At 43.1% G+C, this 16,560-nt stretch overlaps 1 protein-coding gene across 2 annotated transcripts in view; it reads left to right on the top strand.

The window, feature by feature from the left end:
* The window catches only part of SDHA (succinate dehydrogenase complex flavoprotein subunit A), a 207,780-nt gene that overhangs the window by 16,944 nt on the left and 174,276 nt on the right, over positions 1 to 16,560 (top strand). For both annotated transcript variants that reach the window (XM_077269529.1, XM_077269531.1), the window contains exons 3-5: positions 76 to 237; positions 4,054 to 4,197; positions 5,093 to 5,257. In XM_077269529.1, the coding sequence (XP_077125644.1) occupies positions 76 to 237; positions 4,054 to 4,197; positions 5,093 to 5,257 (471 nt within the window). The remainder of the gene's footprint in view (positions 1 to 75; positions 238 to 4,053; positions 4,198 to 5,092; positions 5,258 to 16,560) is intronic.

Below are 16,560 nucleotides of genomic sequence, written 5' to 3'. Positions count from 1 at the left end.
GCTACCATGGAGGTTTTTGTATGTCAAGGTGGTGTTTGTATTCTCCACAATTTCTTTGACCATTTTGTTTTCCAGGTTTCCACCCAGTACCCTGTAGTGGACCATGAGTTTGATGCGGTGGTGGTGGGCGCTGGTGGAGCAGGATTACGAGCCGCGTTTGGCTTATCTGAAGCAGGCTTCAATACCGCATGTGTCACAAAGTTGTTTCCTACTAGATCCCACACAGTGGCTGCACAGGTACGGGCTTCTGATTTGGTTTCTATTTTTGTGTCCATATTGTAAAAGACAGAAAATAGTAACTTCAGCAGTTTTTATAATTTTCGCATGGATTTTAGCATTTCTGACCACTGAGGCCTCTTTCACACTTCTGTTTTTACAATCTGCACAGAATCCGTCAAAATGTTGAAATGACGGATCATGTGCAGATTGTAAAAAACGGGTGCACTGGGCCTGCTTTTCTGACGGACCCATCGAGGCTATGTGCACCTGTTGTGTATGCGTATTCACAGCGGTTTTCTGCTGCGAAAACGCATACACAACAAAACCCATGTTAAAAAGAAAAAAGATGGCAATATTCTCACCTTCCGGCATCCCGCGCAGTGTTACCGATGCTCGTGATGCTCCCGGCAGCTGCCGTCCCCAGTAATGCCTTGCGTTACAATGGTATTTTCTGTTGGGTGGGTCGTTTATACCGTTCCGCGTGTGGTAAAATTAATAAACCAGTTTTATTATTCTGGTCAGTATGATTAGTGATACCTCATTTATATCATTTTTTTAATGTTTTGGCGCTATAAGCCGAGACCCCTAATTTTGCCACAAAAAAACTGAGAAAACTTAATGACTCGAGTATAAGCCTACAGTGGGAAATGCAGCAGCTACTGGTAAATTTAAAAAATCAAAATAGATACCAATAAAAGTAAAACTGATTGAGAGATCAGTAGGTTAAGTGTTTTTGAATATTGAATCAGGAGCCCTATTGAATCAGGAGCCCCATATAATGCTTCATAAAGTTCATGATGGGTCCCATAAGATGCTCCATATTAAAATATGTCCCATATAATGATGCACAAAAGGTTAATGATGGCCCCTTAAGATGCTTAATAATAATAATAATAATAATAATAATAACCTTTATTTTTATATAGCGCTAACATATTCTGCAGCGCTTTACAATTTGCACACATTATCATCGCTGTCCCCGTTGGGGCTCACAATCTAAATTCTCTATCAGTATGTCTTTGAAATGTGGGAGGAAACCGGAGTACCCGGAGGAAACTCATGCAAACACTGAGAGAACATACAAACTCTTTATAGAATATTATGCCCCATATAATGCTGCACAAAGGTTGATAGCCCCATAAGATGTTCCATAGATTATGCCCCATACAATCCTGCATAAAGGTTGATGGCCGCCCCATAAGATGCTCCATAGATTATGCCCCATACAATCCTGCATAAAGGTTGATGGCCCCATACAATTTTGCATAAAGGTTGATGGCCCCATAAGATGCTCCATAGATTATGCCCCATATGCTGTTGCTGCTGCGATGAAAAAGAAAAAAATGACATACTCGCCTCTCGTCACTCAGGACACCGGTACTTGCGATATTCACCTGTCCCCTTTCCACCGCCGTGCACCGCTCCGTTTTCTGGCTCTCTGACTGTTCAGGCAGAGGGCGGCGTGTACTAACTACGTCATCGCGCCCTCTGACCTGAACGTCACAGCCAGAGGATGCAGAAGACTGAGCCCGGTGGTGGAAAGCGGACAGGTGAATATCGCAATGCTCACCCTCCCCTGTTATACTCACCCTCCCGGCGTGGTCCCTGCTTTTCTGTCGTCCCGGACCGGCAGCTTGTTCCTGTGCTCAATGGTCACTGGTACCGCACATTAAAGTAATGAATATGCACTCCATCCCTATGGGAGTGGAGTCGCGTCCATATCCATTACTTTAATGAGCGGTACCACGTGACCGCTGAACACCGGAAGAGCTGCGGGCGCCGGAGAAGCAGGTACAAGCAGAGACGCGCCGGGAGCAGGTGAGTATGATGTACAGCTGCCGCACCCCCTCCCCCGCCGACCCCCTGAGACAGTGACTCAAGTATAAGCCAAGAGGGGCACTATCAGCCTAAAAAAAAATGGGCTGAAAATCTCAGCTTATACTCGAGTGTATACGTTAGTTAAAAAATCTATGAAAATGAACAAATTAAAGTCAGATATTGCTTTTCAACCATGCTTCCACATAATTAACAAAAAAAATAAAACTCATGAAATAGGCCTGGACAGAAATTATGGTACCCCTGAAAATAGTGTGACAAATGGGACATGTTAAATCAAGTTGTCTCCACTAACTAGCATCACAGGTGTCTACAATCTTGGAATCAGTGAGTGGGCCTCTATATAGGGCTGTAGATACTCACTGTGCTGTTTGGTGACATGGTGTGTATCACACTCAACATGGACCAGAGGAAGCGAAGGAAAGAGTGATTAGAAAGAAAATTATAGACAAACATGTTAAAGGTAAAAGTTATAAGACCATCTCCAAGCAGCTTGATGCTCCTGTGACTACAGTTGCATATATTATTCAGAAATTCAAGATCCATCGGACTGTAGCCAATCTCCCTGGACCAGGCCGCAGGATGACAAATCAAAGAGACGAATAATACGAATGGTGACAAAAGAGCCCAGACAAATTTCTAAACAGATTAAAGGTGAGCTTCAAGCCCAAGTAACATCAGTGTCGGATCGCCCCATCCTTCATTGTATGAGCCAAAGAGGACTTCATGGGAGATGACCAAGGAGGACACCATTGTTGAAAAATAATCATAAAAAAGCCAGACTGGAACTTGCCAAACTACATGTTGGCAAGCCACAAAGCTTCTGGGAGAATGTCCTATGGACAGATGAGACAAAATGGAATTTTTTGGCAAGGCTCATCAGCTCTATGTTCACAGACGGAAAAATGAAGCATATCAAGTAAAGAACATTGTCCCTACTGTGAAAACATGGAGGAGGCTCTGTTATGTTCTGGGGCTGCTTTGCTGCATCTGGCACAGGGTGTCTAGAATCTGTGCAGGGTACAATGAAATTTCAAGACTATCAAGGGATTCTAGAGAGTAATGTGCTGCCCAGTGTCCGAAAGCTTGGTCTCAGTTGCAGGTCATGGGTCTTGTAACAGGATAATGACCCAAAACACACAGCTAAAAACACCCAAGAATGGCCAAGAGGAAAACATTGGACTATTCTGAAGTGGCCTTCTATGAGCCCTGACCTAAATCCTATTGAGCATCTTTGGAATGAGCTGAAACATGCCATCTGGAAAAGGCAACCTTCAAACATAAGACAAATGGAGCAGTTTGCTCTTGAGGAGTGGACCAAAATAACTGTCGAGAGGTGCAGAAGTCTTATTGATAGTTACAGGAATCGTTTGATTGCAGTGATTGCCTTAAAGGTTGTTTAACAAAATATTAAGTTAAGGGTACCATCATTTCTGTCCAGGCCTATTTCATGAGTTTTATTTTTTTAATTCTGTGGAAGCATGGTTGAAAAGCAATGTCTGACTTTCATTTGTTCATTTTCATAGATTTTTTTTTATTTTTACTTTTGTCAGATTCAAGTTATTTCTGTGACCATTGTGGGTTTTTCTGTCATTAAACAAGGGGCACCAACAATTTTGACCATGTGTGTACCATAGCACTTTACAGACATTATCATCATTGTTCCCATTATGGTTAACAATCTAAATTACCTGTCTTTGGAAGATGGAAGGAAACCCACGTAATCATGGATAGAACCTGCAAACTGCTTGCAGGTGGTGTCCTTTGAACACGGGACCCCAGCGCTGTAAAACAGTGCTAACCACCGAGTTACCGTGCTACATGCTATCCTATATATTCTACATCTATCTCCTTACTGTCTATGCTATATTTTTAGTTAAACACTGACTAACATTTATTTGTATATTTTATTGATTGTAAATTAAGGACTGGGATCCGTAATACGCAGATTTATTAGTGTTTTTTGTTACGATCATTATAATTTATTGTTTTATTTAGGGTGGTATAAATGCAGCTTTGGGCAACATGGAAGATGATGATTGGAGGTGGCACTTTTATGACACAGTAAAAGGCTCTGATTGGTTGGGTGATCAAGATGCCATACATTACATGACAGAACAAGCACCAGCTTCCGTTATTGAGGTAACTACTTGTCCACAGAATTCTCGTCCACTTCTTTTATTTGATTATACACGACAAAATGACCTTATATGATAGACCCCATCCCTTGTAGATTGTGAGCCTTCGCGGGCAGGGTCCTCTCTCCTACTGTACCAGTTATGACTTGTATTGTTCAAGATTATTGTACTTGTTTTTATTATGTATACCCCTCCTCACTTGTAAAGCGCCATGGAATAAATGGCGCTATAACAATAAATAAATAATAATAATAATAATAATAAATATTAATAATAGACTGGAAGTGGAATTGCATATGAAAGGATGTCTTTTCCTGAAGATGTGGAGAAAAGGGTATGTTCACTTACATCAGATAAGCAGCACATTTTCCCACAGCAGAAAATGACAGATCCAGTTAATTTGAAAACTACGTTGTGTCAAAATATATTGTGGACATCTGCAACTTTGCTGTAAAGATATTTGAAGTGACTTTGTTCTGTGTGCACCCAAACAGGAAATAGGAGTAGTGCAAGATGGATAGGCAAACGATGGAAAAGTATATCCCTACTAGCAAGATACCAATGAGCTGTATTTAGTCCACCATTAATGATAAGCACACTACCCATGCCCATAAATCCTGGTTGTAAATTTTGGTGGATTCAGACAGACACACAGTAAAAGCAGTTATTGTTGGGTTCCGTCTCTGCACTCATTGTAGAAAATGTCTGTGTAGTGCATATGATTAGTGGATATGCTTTTAGTATCATCATTGTATACAGTTCTATCATAGGGATACACTGCATAGGATTGTCTATGTAATATGATGTGTACTTCATCCTGTAATCTCTTAATAAACTTTATCTGTTTAAAAATAAGGTATATAATTAATAAAAAAAAATGTCTGTCCCCTTCTTGGTAGCTTGAAAACTATGGAATGCCTTTCAGCAGAACAGAACAAGGGAAGATCTACCAGCGTGCTTTTGGAGGGCAAAGCCTGAAGTATGGTAAAGGAGGGCAGGCTCATCGCTGCTGCTGTGTAGCAGACAGAACTGGGCATTCATTGTTACACACTTTGTATGGAAGGGTAAGTCAAGGTCTTATTCTTTGTAATCCCTTCCCTACATAGGACATACAAAATGATGTATTTTATTTATGGAGAATAGGAGAATCGATGGGATTCAGCTTGCATCAATGGGAGAATTCCCTGACTAGCCATGCTATGAAAAGCAGAGCCACGAATGGCATCCGTTAATCCCTTCACAACATATGACATATGACTTATCTTGCGTTTCTGCCTATGATTCCAGCTTTCACGTAGAGCCCGCATCTTTCCCGGCAGATCACATGGCTGATTGAATCAGCCATCATGGGTCTCAGTTATATGCTGCTGTCAATCTCTGACAATGGCAGTACACATGAGCTGACCACGTCGTGGGTTTGACTATGGGCACGACGTAGAATGACATGTCCCTGGAGGCGCATGTGAAATGCCACTATCAGCAATGACAGGCAGCGGTCTGCTGAAGACCCCCATGCTTATCTTGACTATTCTGTGAAAGCCAGTCCATAGGAGATCTTGATTTTAAATATACATAGTAGTGCTCATGCACTGCTATGTATAGCACAAGCGATTGGATGATTGCAGCTTCGTCACCTAAAGGGACTATTAAATACAGTAAAAAGTAAAAAAAAAAACACAAAACCCAACAAACGTTCAAATCACCCCCCTTTTGCCCCATGAAAAATAAAGCAAAAGTAAAAAATACTTATATTTGGGATCACTGCATTCCGATCTGTCAAAATATAAAGTAAATTAATTTTCTCAAAAGAAACGAAAACTCTACAATCATAGTGTTTTGGCCTCCACAAAATTACTTCAAAATGCAATAAGAAGCGATCAAAAAAATTGTCTACCCCAAAATGTTACCAGTAAAAATCCGCTCAGGATGCAAAAAATAAGCCATCACTCAGCACTATATCCCTAAATGTCAAGTGTTACGGGTCTCGGAAAATGGCAACAAAAGCAAAGTTTATTTTTACAAATTTCTGATTTTTCACCAGTTAATTAAATATAAAAAACAAACTATACATGTTTGGTAAACGTAGCGACCTGGAGAATCATATTGCCAGGTCAGTTTTACCGTATAGTGAACGTAGTGAGTAATTAAAAAAAAAATGGTGACATTGCACTTTTTTGCCAGTTTAACCCCTTCCCGACCCATGACGCCACGTAGGCGTCATGAAAACCTGTGCCAATCCGACCCATGACGCCTATGTGGCGTCATGGAATGATCGCGTCCCTGCAGATCGGGTGAAAGGGTTAACTCCAATTTCACGCGATCTGCAGGGACAGGGGGAGTGGTACCTCAGCTACGATCGCTCTGATTGGCTGTTGAAAGTGAAACTGCCAATCAGAGCAATTTGTAATATTTCACCTAAAAAACTGGTGAAATATTACAATCCAGCCATGGCCGATGCTGCAATATCATCGGCCATGGCTGGAGACACTTATGTACACCCCCCCCAAGCCACCGATCTGTGGTCCACTCCCCTCCGTCTTGTGCTCCGCTCCCCCGTCCTCCTGTCCGCTCCCCCCGTGCTCCTATAACACCTCCAGTGCTCCGGCGCTCCCCCCCCCGTGCCCCGATCTCCACCCCCTTTTACTTACCGAGGCTCCCGGTGTCCATCCTTCTCCATGGGCGCCGCCATCTTCCAAAATGGCGGGCGCATGTGCAGTGCGCCCGCCGAATCGGCCGGCAGATTCGTTCCTTGTACATTTTGATCACTGTGATAGGTTTTATCACAGTGATCAAAATGTACTTATCACAGTGATCAAAATAAAAAAAATAGTAAATGACCCCCCCCCTTTATCACCCCAATAGGTAGGGACAATAATAAAAAAAAAGAAAATATTTTTTTTCTTTTTCCAATAGGGTTAGGGTTAGAACTAGGGTTAGAGCTAGGGGTAGGGTTAGGGTTAGGGGTAGGGTTAGGGTTAGGGCATGTGCACACAGCACACAGTGCGGATTTGGCTGCGGATCCGCAGCGGATTGGCCGCGGATCCGCAGCGGATTGGCAGCTGCGAATTCGTAGCAGTTTTCCATCAGGTTTACAGTACCATGTACACCTATGGAAAACCAAATCCGCTGTGCCCATGGTGCGGAAAATTCCGTGCGGAAACGCTGCGTTGTATTTTCCGCAGCATGTCAATTCTTTGTGCGGATTCCGCAGCGTTTTACACCTGTTCCTCAATAGGAATCTGCAGGTGAAATCCACACAAAAAAACACTGTAAATCCGCTGTAAATCCGCAGGTAAAACGCAGTGCCTTTTACCTGCAGATTTTTCAAAAATCGTGCGGAAAAATCTCACACGAATCCGCAACGTGGGCACATAGCCTTAGGGTTAGGGTTGGAATTAGGGCTAGGGTTGGAAATAGGGTTAAGATTAGGCTTGTGGTTAGGGTTACGGATAGGGTTAGGGGTGTGTTGGGGTTACAGTTGTGGTTAGGGTTGGGATTAGGGTTAGGGTTGGGATTAGGGTTAGGATTAGGGTTAGGGTTGGGATTAGGGGTACGGGTGTGTTTGGGTTAGGGTTGTGGTTAGGGGTGTGTTGGGGTTAGGGTTGTGATTAGGGTTATGGCTACAGTTGGGATTAGGGTTAGGGGTGTGTTGGGGTTAGTGTTGAAGTTAGAATTGAGAGGTTTCCACTGTTTGGGCACATCAGGGGTCTCCAAACGCAACATGGCACCACCATTGATTCCAGCCAATCTTGCGTTCAAAAAGTCAAATGGTGCTCCCTCGCTTCCAAGCCCCGACGTGCGCCCAAACAGTGGTTTACCCCCACATATGGGGTACCAGCGTATTCAAGACAAACTGGGCAACAACTGTTGGGGTCCAATTTCCCCTGTTACCCTTGCAGAAATAAAAAATTACTTGCTAAAACATAATTTTTGAGGAAAGAACAATTATTTTTTATTTTCACGGCTCTGCGTTATAAACTTGTGTGAAGCACTTGGGGGTTGAAAGTGCTCACCACACATCTAGATAAGTTCCTTGGGGGGTCTAGTTTCCAAAATGGGGTCACTTGTGGGGTGTTTCTACTGTTTAGGCACATCAGGGGCTCTGCAAATGCAACGTGACGCCCGCAGACCATTCCATCAAAGTCTGCATTTCAAATGTCACTACTTCCCTTCGGAGCCCTGACGTGCGCCCAAACAGTGGTTTACCCCCACATATGGGGTATCAGCGTACTCACAACAAACTGGGCAACAAATATTGGGGTCCAATTTCCCCTGTTACCCTTGCAAAAATAAAAAATTACCGTACTTGCTAAAACATAATTTTTGAGGAAAGAAAAATGATTTTTTTATTTTCACGCCTCTGCGTTGTAAACTTCTGTGAAGCACTTGGGGGTTCAAAGTGCTCACCACACATCTAGATAAGTTCCTTGGGGGGTCTAGTTTCCAAAATGGGGTCACTTGTGGGGGGTTTCTACTGTTTAGGCACATCAGGGGCTCTGCAAACGTAACATGATGCCCGCAGACCATTCCATCAAAGTCTGCATTCCAAAACGTCATTACTTCCCTTCCGAGCCCCGGCATGTGCCCAAACAGTGGTTTACCCCCACATATGGGGTATCAGCATACTCAGGAGAAACTGGTCAACAACTTTTGGGGTCAAATTTCTCCTGTTACTCTTGGGAAAATTAAAAAATTCTGGGCTAAAAAAATATTTTTGAGGAAAGGAAACACATTTATTATTTTCACGGCTCTGCATTATAAACTTCTGTGAAGCACTTGGGGGTTCAAAGTGCTCACCACACATCTAGATAAGTTCCCTTTGGGGTCTAGTTTCCAAAATGGGGTCACTTGTGGGGAGTTCCTACTGTTTAGGCACATCAGGGGCTCTGTAAATGCAACCTGACGCCCGCAGAGCATTCCATCAAAGTCTGCATTTCAAAACGTCACTACTTCCCTTCCGAACCCCGACGTGTGCCAAAACAGTGGTTTACCCCCACATATGGGGTATCAGCGTACTCAGGAGAAACTGGACAACAACTTTTGGGGTCAAATTTCTCCTGTTACCCTTGGGAAAATAAAAAATTGTGGGCTAAAAAATCATTTTTGAGAAAAGAAAAATTTATTTTTTATTTTCATGGCTCTGCGTTATAAACTTCTGTGAAGCACTTGGGGGTTCAAAGTGCTCACCACACATCTAGCTTAGTTCCTTGGGAGGTCTAGTTTCCAAAATGGGGTCACTTGTGGGGGAGCTCCAATGTTTAGGCACACAGGGGCTCTCCAAACGCGACATGGTGTCCGCTAACAATTGGAGCTAATTTTCCATTCAAAAAGTCAAATGGCGCGCCTCCCCTTCCGAGCCTTGCCGTGCACCCAAACAGTGGTTTACCCCCACATATGAGGTATCGGCGTACTCAGGAGAAATTGTCCAACAAATTTTAGGATCCATTTTGTCCTGTTGCCCATGTGAAAATGAAAAAATTGAGGCTAAAAGAAATTTTGTGTGAAAAAAAAGTACTTTTTAATTTTTACGGATCAATTTGTGAAGCACCTGAGGGTTTAAAGTGCTCACTATGCTTCTAGATAAGTTCCTTGGGGGGTCTAGTTTCCAAAATGGGGTCACTTGTGGGGGAGCTCCAATGTTTAGGCACACAGGGGCTCTCCAAACGTGACATGGTGTCCGCTAGCGATGGAGATAATTTTTCATTTGTTGAGGGAGGATCTAAATTGATCCTTCACGGTTTACTCAGTGATTTCCAAATTATTCTACAGGGCGTTGCCGGCAACTGAAAATGACCAGACGGAGACATGTTTCTCTGTATGGGGGATCGAGCAGATCTCTGGCCCCCGTTTATTGTGTATGAGTTTTCATAGTCATAGAAATTATACTTCAACCAATCAGCATAAGAACACGCTCACAGTTCTTAACCTATAAGAATGCAGGAAAAACTTAACCCATGAGTATACAGAAAAAACAGAGAAAAACATATACTCACAGGTGCCTCAAAGTCTTATCTAGCGATACACCCCCGAGTCACTTCCCTGGCTCGAGTCCGAAGACTCAAGGTCTTTATACCAATTATGAACCATAGCCTAGTTGCATACCAGGCTTGTGAACAACAAGATAAAGTTACTTCATGGCAGCTATAACCTTTTACCTAATTAACAGAATTTATCTTTAACAACAAGAAAATGGAGTCGAAAAGCACAAAATGGAGAACCTTTCATAATTTGTTCCTTCACACATTCAAAAAGTCAAATGGCGCTCCTTCCCTTCCGAGCCTTACCATGTGCCCAAATAGTGGTTTACCCCCACATGTGAGGTATCTGTGTACTCAGGAGAAATTGTTCAACAAATTTTAGGATCCATTTTATCCTGTTGCCCATGTGAAAATGAAAAAATTGAGGCTAAAATAATTTTTTTGTGAAAAAAAAAAAGTACTTTTTCATTTTTACAGATCAATTTGTGAAGCACCTGGGGGTTTAAAGTGCTCACTATGCTTCTAGATAAGTTCCTTGGGGGGTCTAGTTTCTAAAATGGGGTCACTTGTGGGGGAGCTCCAATGTTTAGGCACACAGGGGCTCTCCAAACGCGACATGGTGTCCGCTAAAGATTGGAGCCAATTTTTCATTGAAAAAGTCAAATGGCGCTCCTTCCCTTCCGAGCCCTGTCGTGAGCTAAAACAGTTGTTCCACCCCACATATGGGGTATCGGCGTACTCAGGACAAATTGTACAATAACTTTTGTGGTCCAGTTTCTCTTTTTACCCTTGGGAAAATAAAAAAATTGTTGCTAAAACATCATTTTTGTGACTAAAAAGTTAAATGTTCATTTTTTCCTTCCATGTTGCTTCTGCTGCTGTGAAGCACCTGAAGGGTTAATAAACTTCTTGAATGTGGTTTTGAGCACCTTGAGGGGTGCAGTTTTTAGAATTGTCACTTTTGGGTATTTTCAGCCATATAGACCCCTCAAACTGACTTCAAATGTGAGGTGGTCCCTAAAAAAAATGGTTTTGTAAATTTCGTTGTAAAAATGAGAAATCGCTGGTCAAATTTTAACCCTTATAGCTTCCTAGCAAAAAAAAATGTTGTTTCCAAAATTGTGCTGATGTAAAGTAGACATGTGGGAAATGTTATTTATTAACTATTTTGTGTCACATAACTCTCTCATTTACCAGAATAAAAATTCAAAATTTGAAAATTGCGAAATTTTCAAAATTTTAGCCAAATTTCCATTTTTTTCACAAATAAACGCAAAAATTATCGACCTAAATTTACCACTAACGTGAAGCCCAATATGTCACGAAAAAACAATCTCAGAATCGCTAGGATCCGTTGAAGCGTTTCTGAGTTATTACCTCATAAAGGGACACTGGTCAGAATTGCAAAAAAACGGCCAGGTCATTAAGGCCAAAATAGGCTGGGTCATGAAGGGGTTAACATACTTGGAATTTTTTCCCCGCTTTCCAGTGCATCACATCATAAAATGAATAGTATCATTTAAAAGTATATTTTGTTCTGCAAAAAACTAGGTAGTCATACGGCTGGCTATGTGGACAGAAAAATAAAACAAGTTATGGCTCTTGGAAAAATGGGACAGGAAAAAAAAAATGAAAAATTGCCTGGGTGTGAAGAGGTTAAGCAATGATTTGCAGATCTCACATCCCTCATTCAATGGAATCCTGACCTTGCTGCTGGACTGGGGACCTGCGAATTGATTGTCCCATCTCTCCTCATTATCCATCAGCACTTGCTGCCATTAGTTGGTCAGTTCTGACTAGAGAATTGCAATGCTTCTCCTGTTTTAACCATTAAGAGGGCCACGTACTTTGGAGGATATTGTTAATTGATACTATTCAGAGCGGTATAACTGATGTCTATGCTCAGTTTTTGACTATTTTCTTTTTTTAATAATTTGCATTACTTCTGAGTGTGGATGCTGTGGCAGCTGTGCTCTGATCAGTGACACACATCAGTGATGAGAATCAGATGATGGCTGTATTATTCAGCTGTCATCTGCCACTAAAAGATGCGAGTCGATTGGAGCTCCTCCTGCGGCTGTTAACTGGTTATATGCCAATGGAAGTTTTACTTCACGTGTCATGGAAGTAGCACTGTTGGCTGGTGTTCATAGGAGACTGATTTTTGCCATGCTACTGCAGTATTGCCGTGTATATTACAAGTGATAAGGCGACCACAGGTTTAAGTTCCCTAATGGACCTATAAAATACAGCAAATAATTAAGTGTTCAAAATATGTAAACAAAAAATATAAATGATTCAAATCACATATGTGGTACCTTCACGTCCGTAAAAAGCCAATCTATCAAAAAGGCTGTAATGAGAAAAAAAATCAAAAACCCCAGACTCGCTGTTTTTCGGCTTCATCAACACCTGAGAAAAATGCAATAAGAGTCAATCAAAACTTTATATTCATTCCAAAATGATATTAATAAACATATCAACTCTGGGTTAAAAAAAAACAACCTCTCGCACAGTTCTATTGACTGAAAATTGAAACTGTTATGGGACTCAAGCAAAATGTTTGTTTATTTTTTTTCAGAATCTGTATTTTTGGTATGTTTTCACCACTTAAAGAAAAAAACGAAACAAATAAGTGAAAAAATAAATCATACTGACCTGGAGAAACATATTGCTTGGTCATTCTAGCCTTGTAATGAACGCTGTAAAGACAAAACTCAAAAATACAATTGCCGAGCTGTGCTTTTTTTTTTTCTACCAGTTTCACCACACTTGAAATTTTTTTTCCCCGCTTTACAGTACATCACATGATAAAATGTATGATTTCCAGGACGTCCTCCTGACAGCACTTTGGAGGACGTCCTCCTCCTCCTTGCAGGGACAGGAAAAACAACAAGAGAGGTTAAAAGGTCCCACTCCGCCCCCTTTCCTTCAGTGTTTTTCCTGTCCCTGCATGGAGGGACACACGAGAGATCAGCACAGCAAAGGCTTACCGGACCGGAGGGCTCAGGGAGATCGTGCGGCTGGTCCAATATCTTTCCCCCTCTTTAGTAGCCCAGGGCAGAAACTTCCCGGTGGGGAGTCCCTCTGCCCAAGAGACCAGTCATGCGGACGGGCTCCTGGGTAGAGCCGCTTCCTCCCAGTGGGGGGCTCTCGGCTCAGGCGCCATATCGGAAAAGAGGCGTCGGGATCCACATGTTCCATACATGAACACGGAGGTGTCAGAAGAACTTCCGGCGTCAGCGGGGCCCAGCGTGCGTTCCACTGTGTGGAACGCGGAAGTAGGAGCTTCATTTCCGGTGACGTCAGCAGCGTATCCTGATCGGGCCCGGATGTCATTTCCCTTGACGTCGGCGGCCCAGCGTGCGTTCCACTTCGTGGAACTCGGAAGTAGGCATGATAGCCGAGCGTCGATTCCTGTGACGTCAGAGGCGTATCCGTCCAGCGTTCCACAGTGTGAGGAGCGGCGGGCGCCAAATTTGATTTGTTTTGCGCAGGCTTCCGACCGCATGTGCACGAGACTCGCAGTCAGACGGTCCAGAGTCACTGGGTTGGCACAGAGGGCTGGATCAGAGGTGTCTGCAATGCCGGAGACAAAGAGTGAGTGCAGCGACTGCTGCTGTGTCCTTCTGACATAGGACTGCACATTTACACAGGCCTGATTGTCTCTCAACAGAGGATATGAAAGTCAGGAGTGAGATGTACCTACACACACACACATGTAGACGCTAAGCAGTCCCTATTCTTATATTTAGGATAAGGATGTCCCACAGACACCCCTCCCAACGACAAAAAAGCCAGGCATGGCCTCAGCGAAGTCTAGTCGGTGTTCCATATGTCATGTAAAGCTTCCAGAGGCACACAAAAAAGCTCTCTGCAACTCCTGTATTTCCAAGGTTGTAAGAGAAGAACAACCAACATTCTTATCAGAGATGAGGAGTCTAATCCGGGAGGAGGTACAAAGCTTGTTAGCTACCATGTCACAGCAGTACCCTTCCAGTCCAGGTCCAAGTCGCAAGAGACCTAGAAGGGGACCCAGAACAAAAAGATCCTGATATGTCTTCAAATGAAGAATCAGACTTTAAGAGTTCGGATCAGGAGGGAGGAGTGCTGCCACTAGAAGAGCAGGATCAAGGAAGGAAGTATCTTTTTCCAGTGGAAGACACGGAAGATCTAGTTCAGGCGGTGAGAAATACGATGCAGATGAAGGAGGAGCCGCGTCCAATGTCCAGACAGGATCTGATGTTTGGAGGTCTTACATCTCAGAGACAGACTGTGTTCCAGGTGAGCGAACACATCCGACTGATGATATTGCAGGAATGGAAGGATGCAGAGCGTAGACTGGTGATGTCCCGGGAATTTAAGGGCCGTCTACCGTTTGACCCAGAGGAAAATCAAGACATGGGAAGAAATCCCTAAAGTCAACATACCTGTGGCCAAGGTTACAAAGAAGACGGCCATCCCTTTTGAGGATTCGTCAAGCCTCAGGGATACCATGGACCGCAAGGCAGATATTCTCTTACGTCGAGCTTGGGAAACATCGGCAGCTCTGATAAAGACTAACATAGCAGCTACTTCAGTGGCCAGGTCCATGTTCTTGTGGATGGGACAATTAGAAGAACATTTAGTTAATAAGACCCCGTGGGCTGATATAATTTCTTCCCTGCCCATTATAAAGTCTGCCACGGCCTTCATGGCTGATACTTCAGCTGAATCAGTGAGATTTGCAGCTAGAAATAGTTCCTTATCTAATGCAACCCTTAGGGCTATATGACTTAAATCTTGGTCGGGAGATAATTTATTGTTAGAAAAGTTATGTGCCATTCCCTTTGCAGGATCCAGGGTGTTTGGACAGGCATTAGATGACATCTTAGAGTTTGCGTCTGATAGTAAAAAAGGTTTTCCCGAGGATAAACCTAAGAAATTTCAGCCCTTTTGGAAAAGGCCTCCACCTCGCAAACAACCTGACTATAGAGAGCAGTGGAGATCCAACTGAGGGACCTATAAAGGATCCTATGCTCAGAACAGAAGGGGAAGAAATTCCCTTTTTGGATCAAGCTCTAGACCTAGAAGACAATGACGCCATAGGTATAGGGGGCTGGCTCAGTCTTTTTCTGAACAACTGGAGTCGGATCACAAAGAACGAATATGTCCTTAATATAATATCCGAGGTCTGTAAAATAGAGCTTATATCTCCCGCGCCACATGTTCTCAGACCTTCAGAAACTTTTCAGCGCTCAGGTCATAGTTCAGGTTCCCTCACCAGAAATAGGCAGAGGTCACTAATCTTCTCTATTCTCAATCCCGAAACCGTCAGGAGAAACTCGCACAATAATAAAGCTAAAACCTTTAAACGTATGCGTCAAATACAAAAGGTTCAGGATGGAATCGATAAGGTCAACCATCCACCTTATAGACAAAAATTCTGTAATGTGCTCACTCGACCTGAAGAGTGCGTATTATCAGGTTCCAATCCATTCAACTTCTCAGGAGCTTCTTAGGTTCTCGGTAAGATTTCCGGACCAAACCTGCCACCTCCAGTTTCAGTGCCTCCCGTTTGGCCTAGCCTCAGCTCCAAGAATATTTACAAAGCTGGTTGCAGAGGTAGTGGCATACCTAAGAAACCAAGGATTACAATAATTCCTTATTTGGAGGATTTTCTCTTGGTAGCCCGAGCAGAAGACATTTTACTCCTACACAGAGATCGAGTCATAGCGGTGTTGAAACACCTGGGTTGGGTCATAAATCGAAAAAAGTCACACCTAAAGCCCAAATCTCGGAAGGTATTCCTGGGAGTACTTCTGGATTCTACCTCCAGACAATCCTTTCTACCAAGAGAAAAGCAGGAGTCAATGAAAAAGATGATCATAGAGTTCCTGAGGCATCAAGTTACCATAAGATCAGCCATGAAGATCTTGGGAAAAATGACAGCCTGTATCACTTGTGTCAGGTGGGCCCAAGCTCACTCGAGACTATTACAAAGTCAGGTTCTCTCGGTATGGGATCGTTGCCAGACGTCTCTGGACAGAACAATTCAACGATCAACAGCAATAAGAAGATCATTACGGTGGTGGACACAATACAGCAACCTAAGAATAGGTGTACAATGGATCTTGACCCCTTGTGTGGTAATCACCACAGACGCCAGTCAGTGGGGATGGGGAGCCCACCTAGAAGGGAGTTTCTTCCAGGGCAGGTGGCCCGAAGACATCAGCCACAAGTCGTCAAACTACAGCGAACTTTACGTGGTTTGAGAGAGACCCTAAGAAGAAACCGTTCTCGCCTAAAGAACAAGCATGTGATTTTAACAGACAACATGACAGCAGTATCCTTCCTGAGACACCAGGGAGGCCCCAGACACAAAGCACTTCAAGAGTTAGCACAAAAGA

This window comes from Ranitomeya variabilis, chromosome 6 (genome assembly GCF_051348905.1).
Source record: "Ranitomeya variabilis isolate aRanVar5 chromosome 6, aRanVar5.hap1, whole genome shotgun sequence".
Lineage (NCBI taxonomy): Eukaryota > Metazoa > Chordata > Amphibia > Anura > Dendrobatidae > Ranitomeya > Ranitomeya variabilis.
Note: the sequence above shows the minus strand (reverse complement) of the source record. Positions and strands in the feature narration are given on the sequence as shown.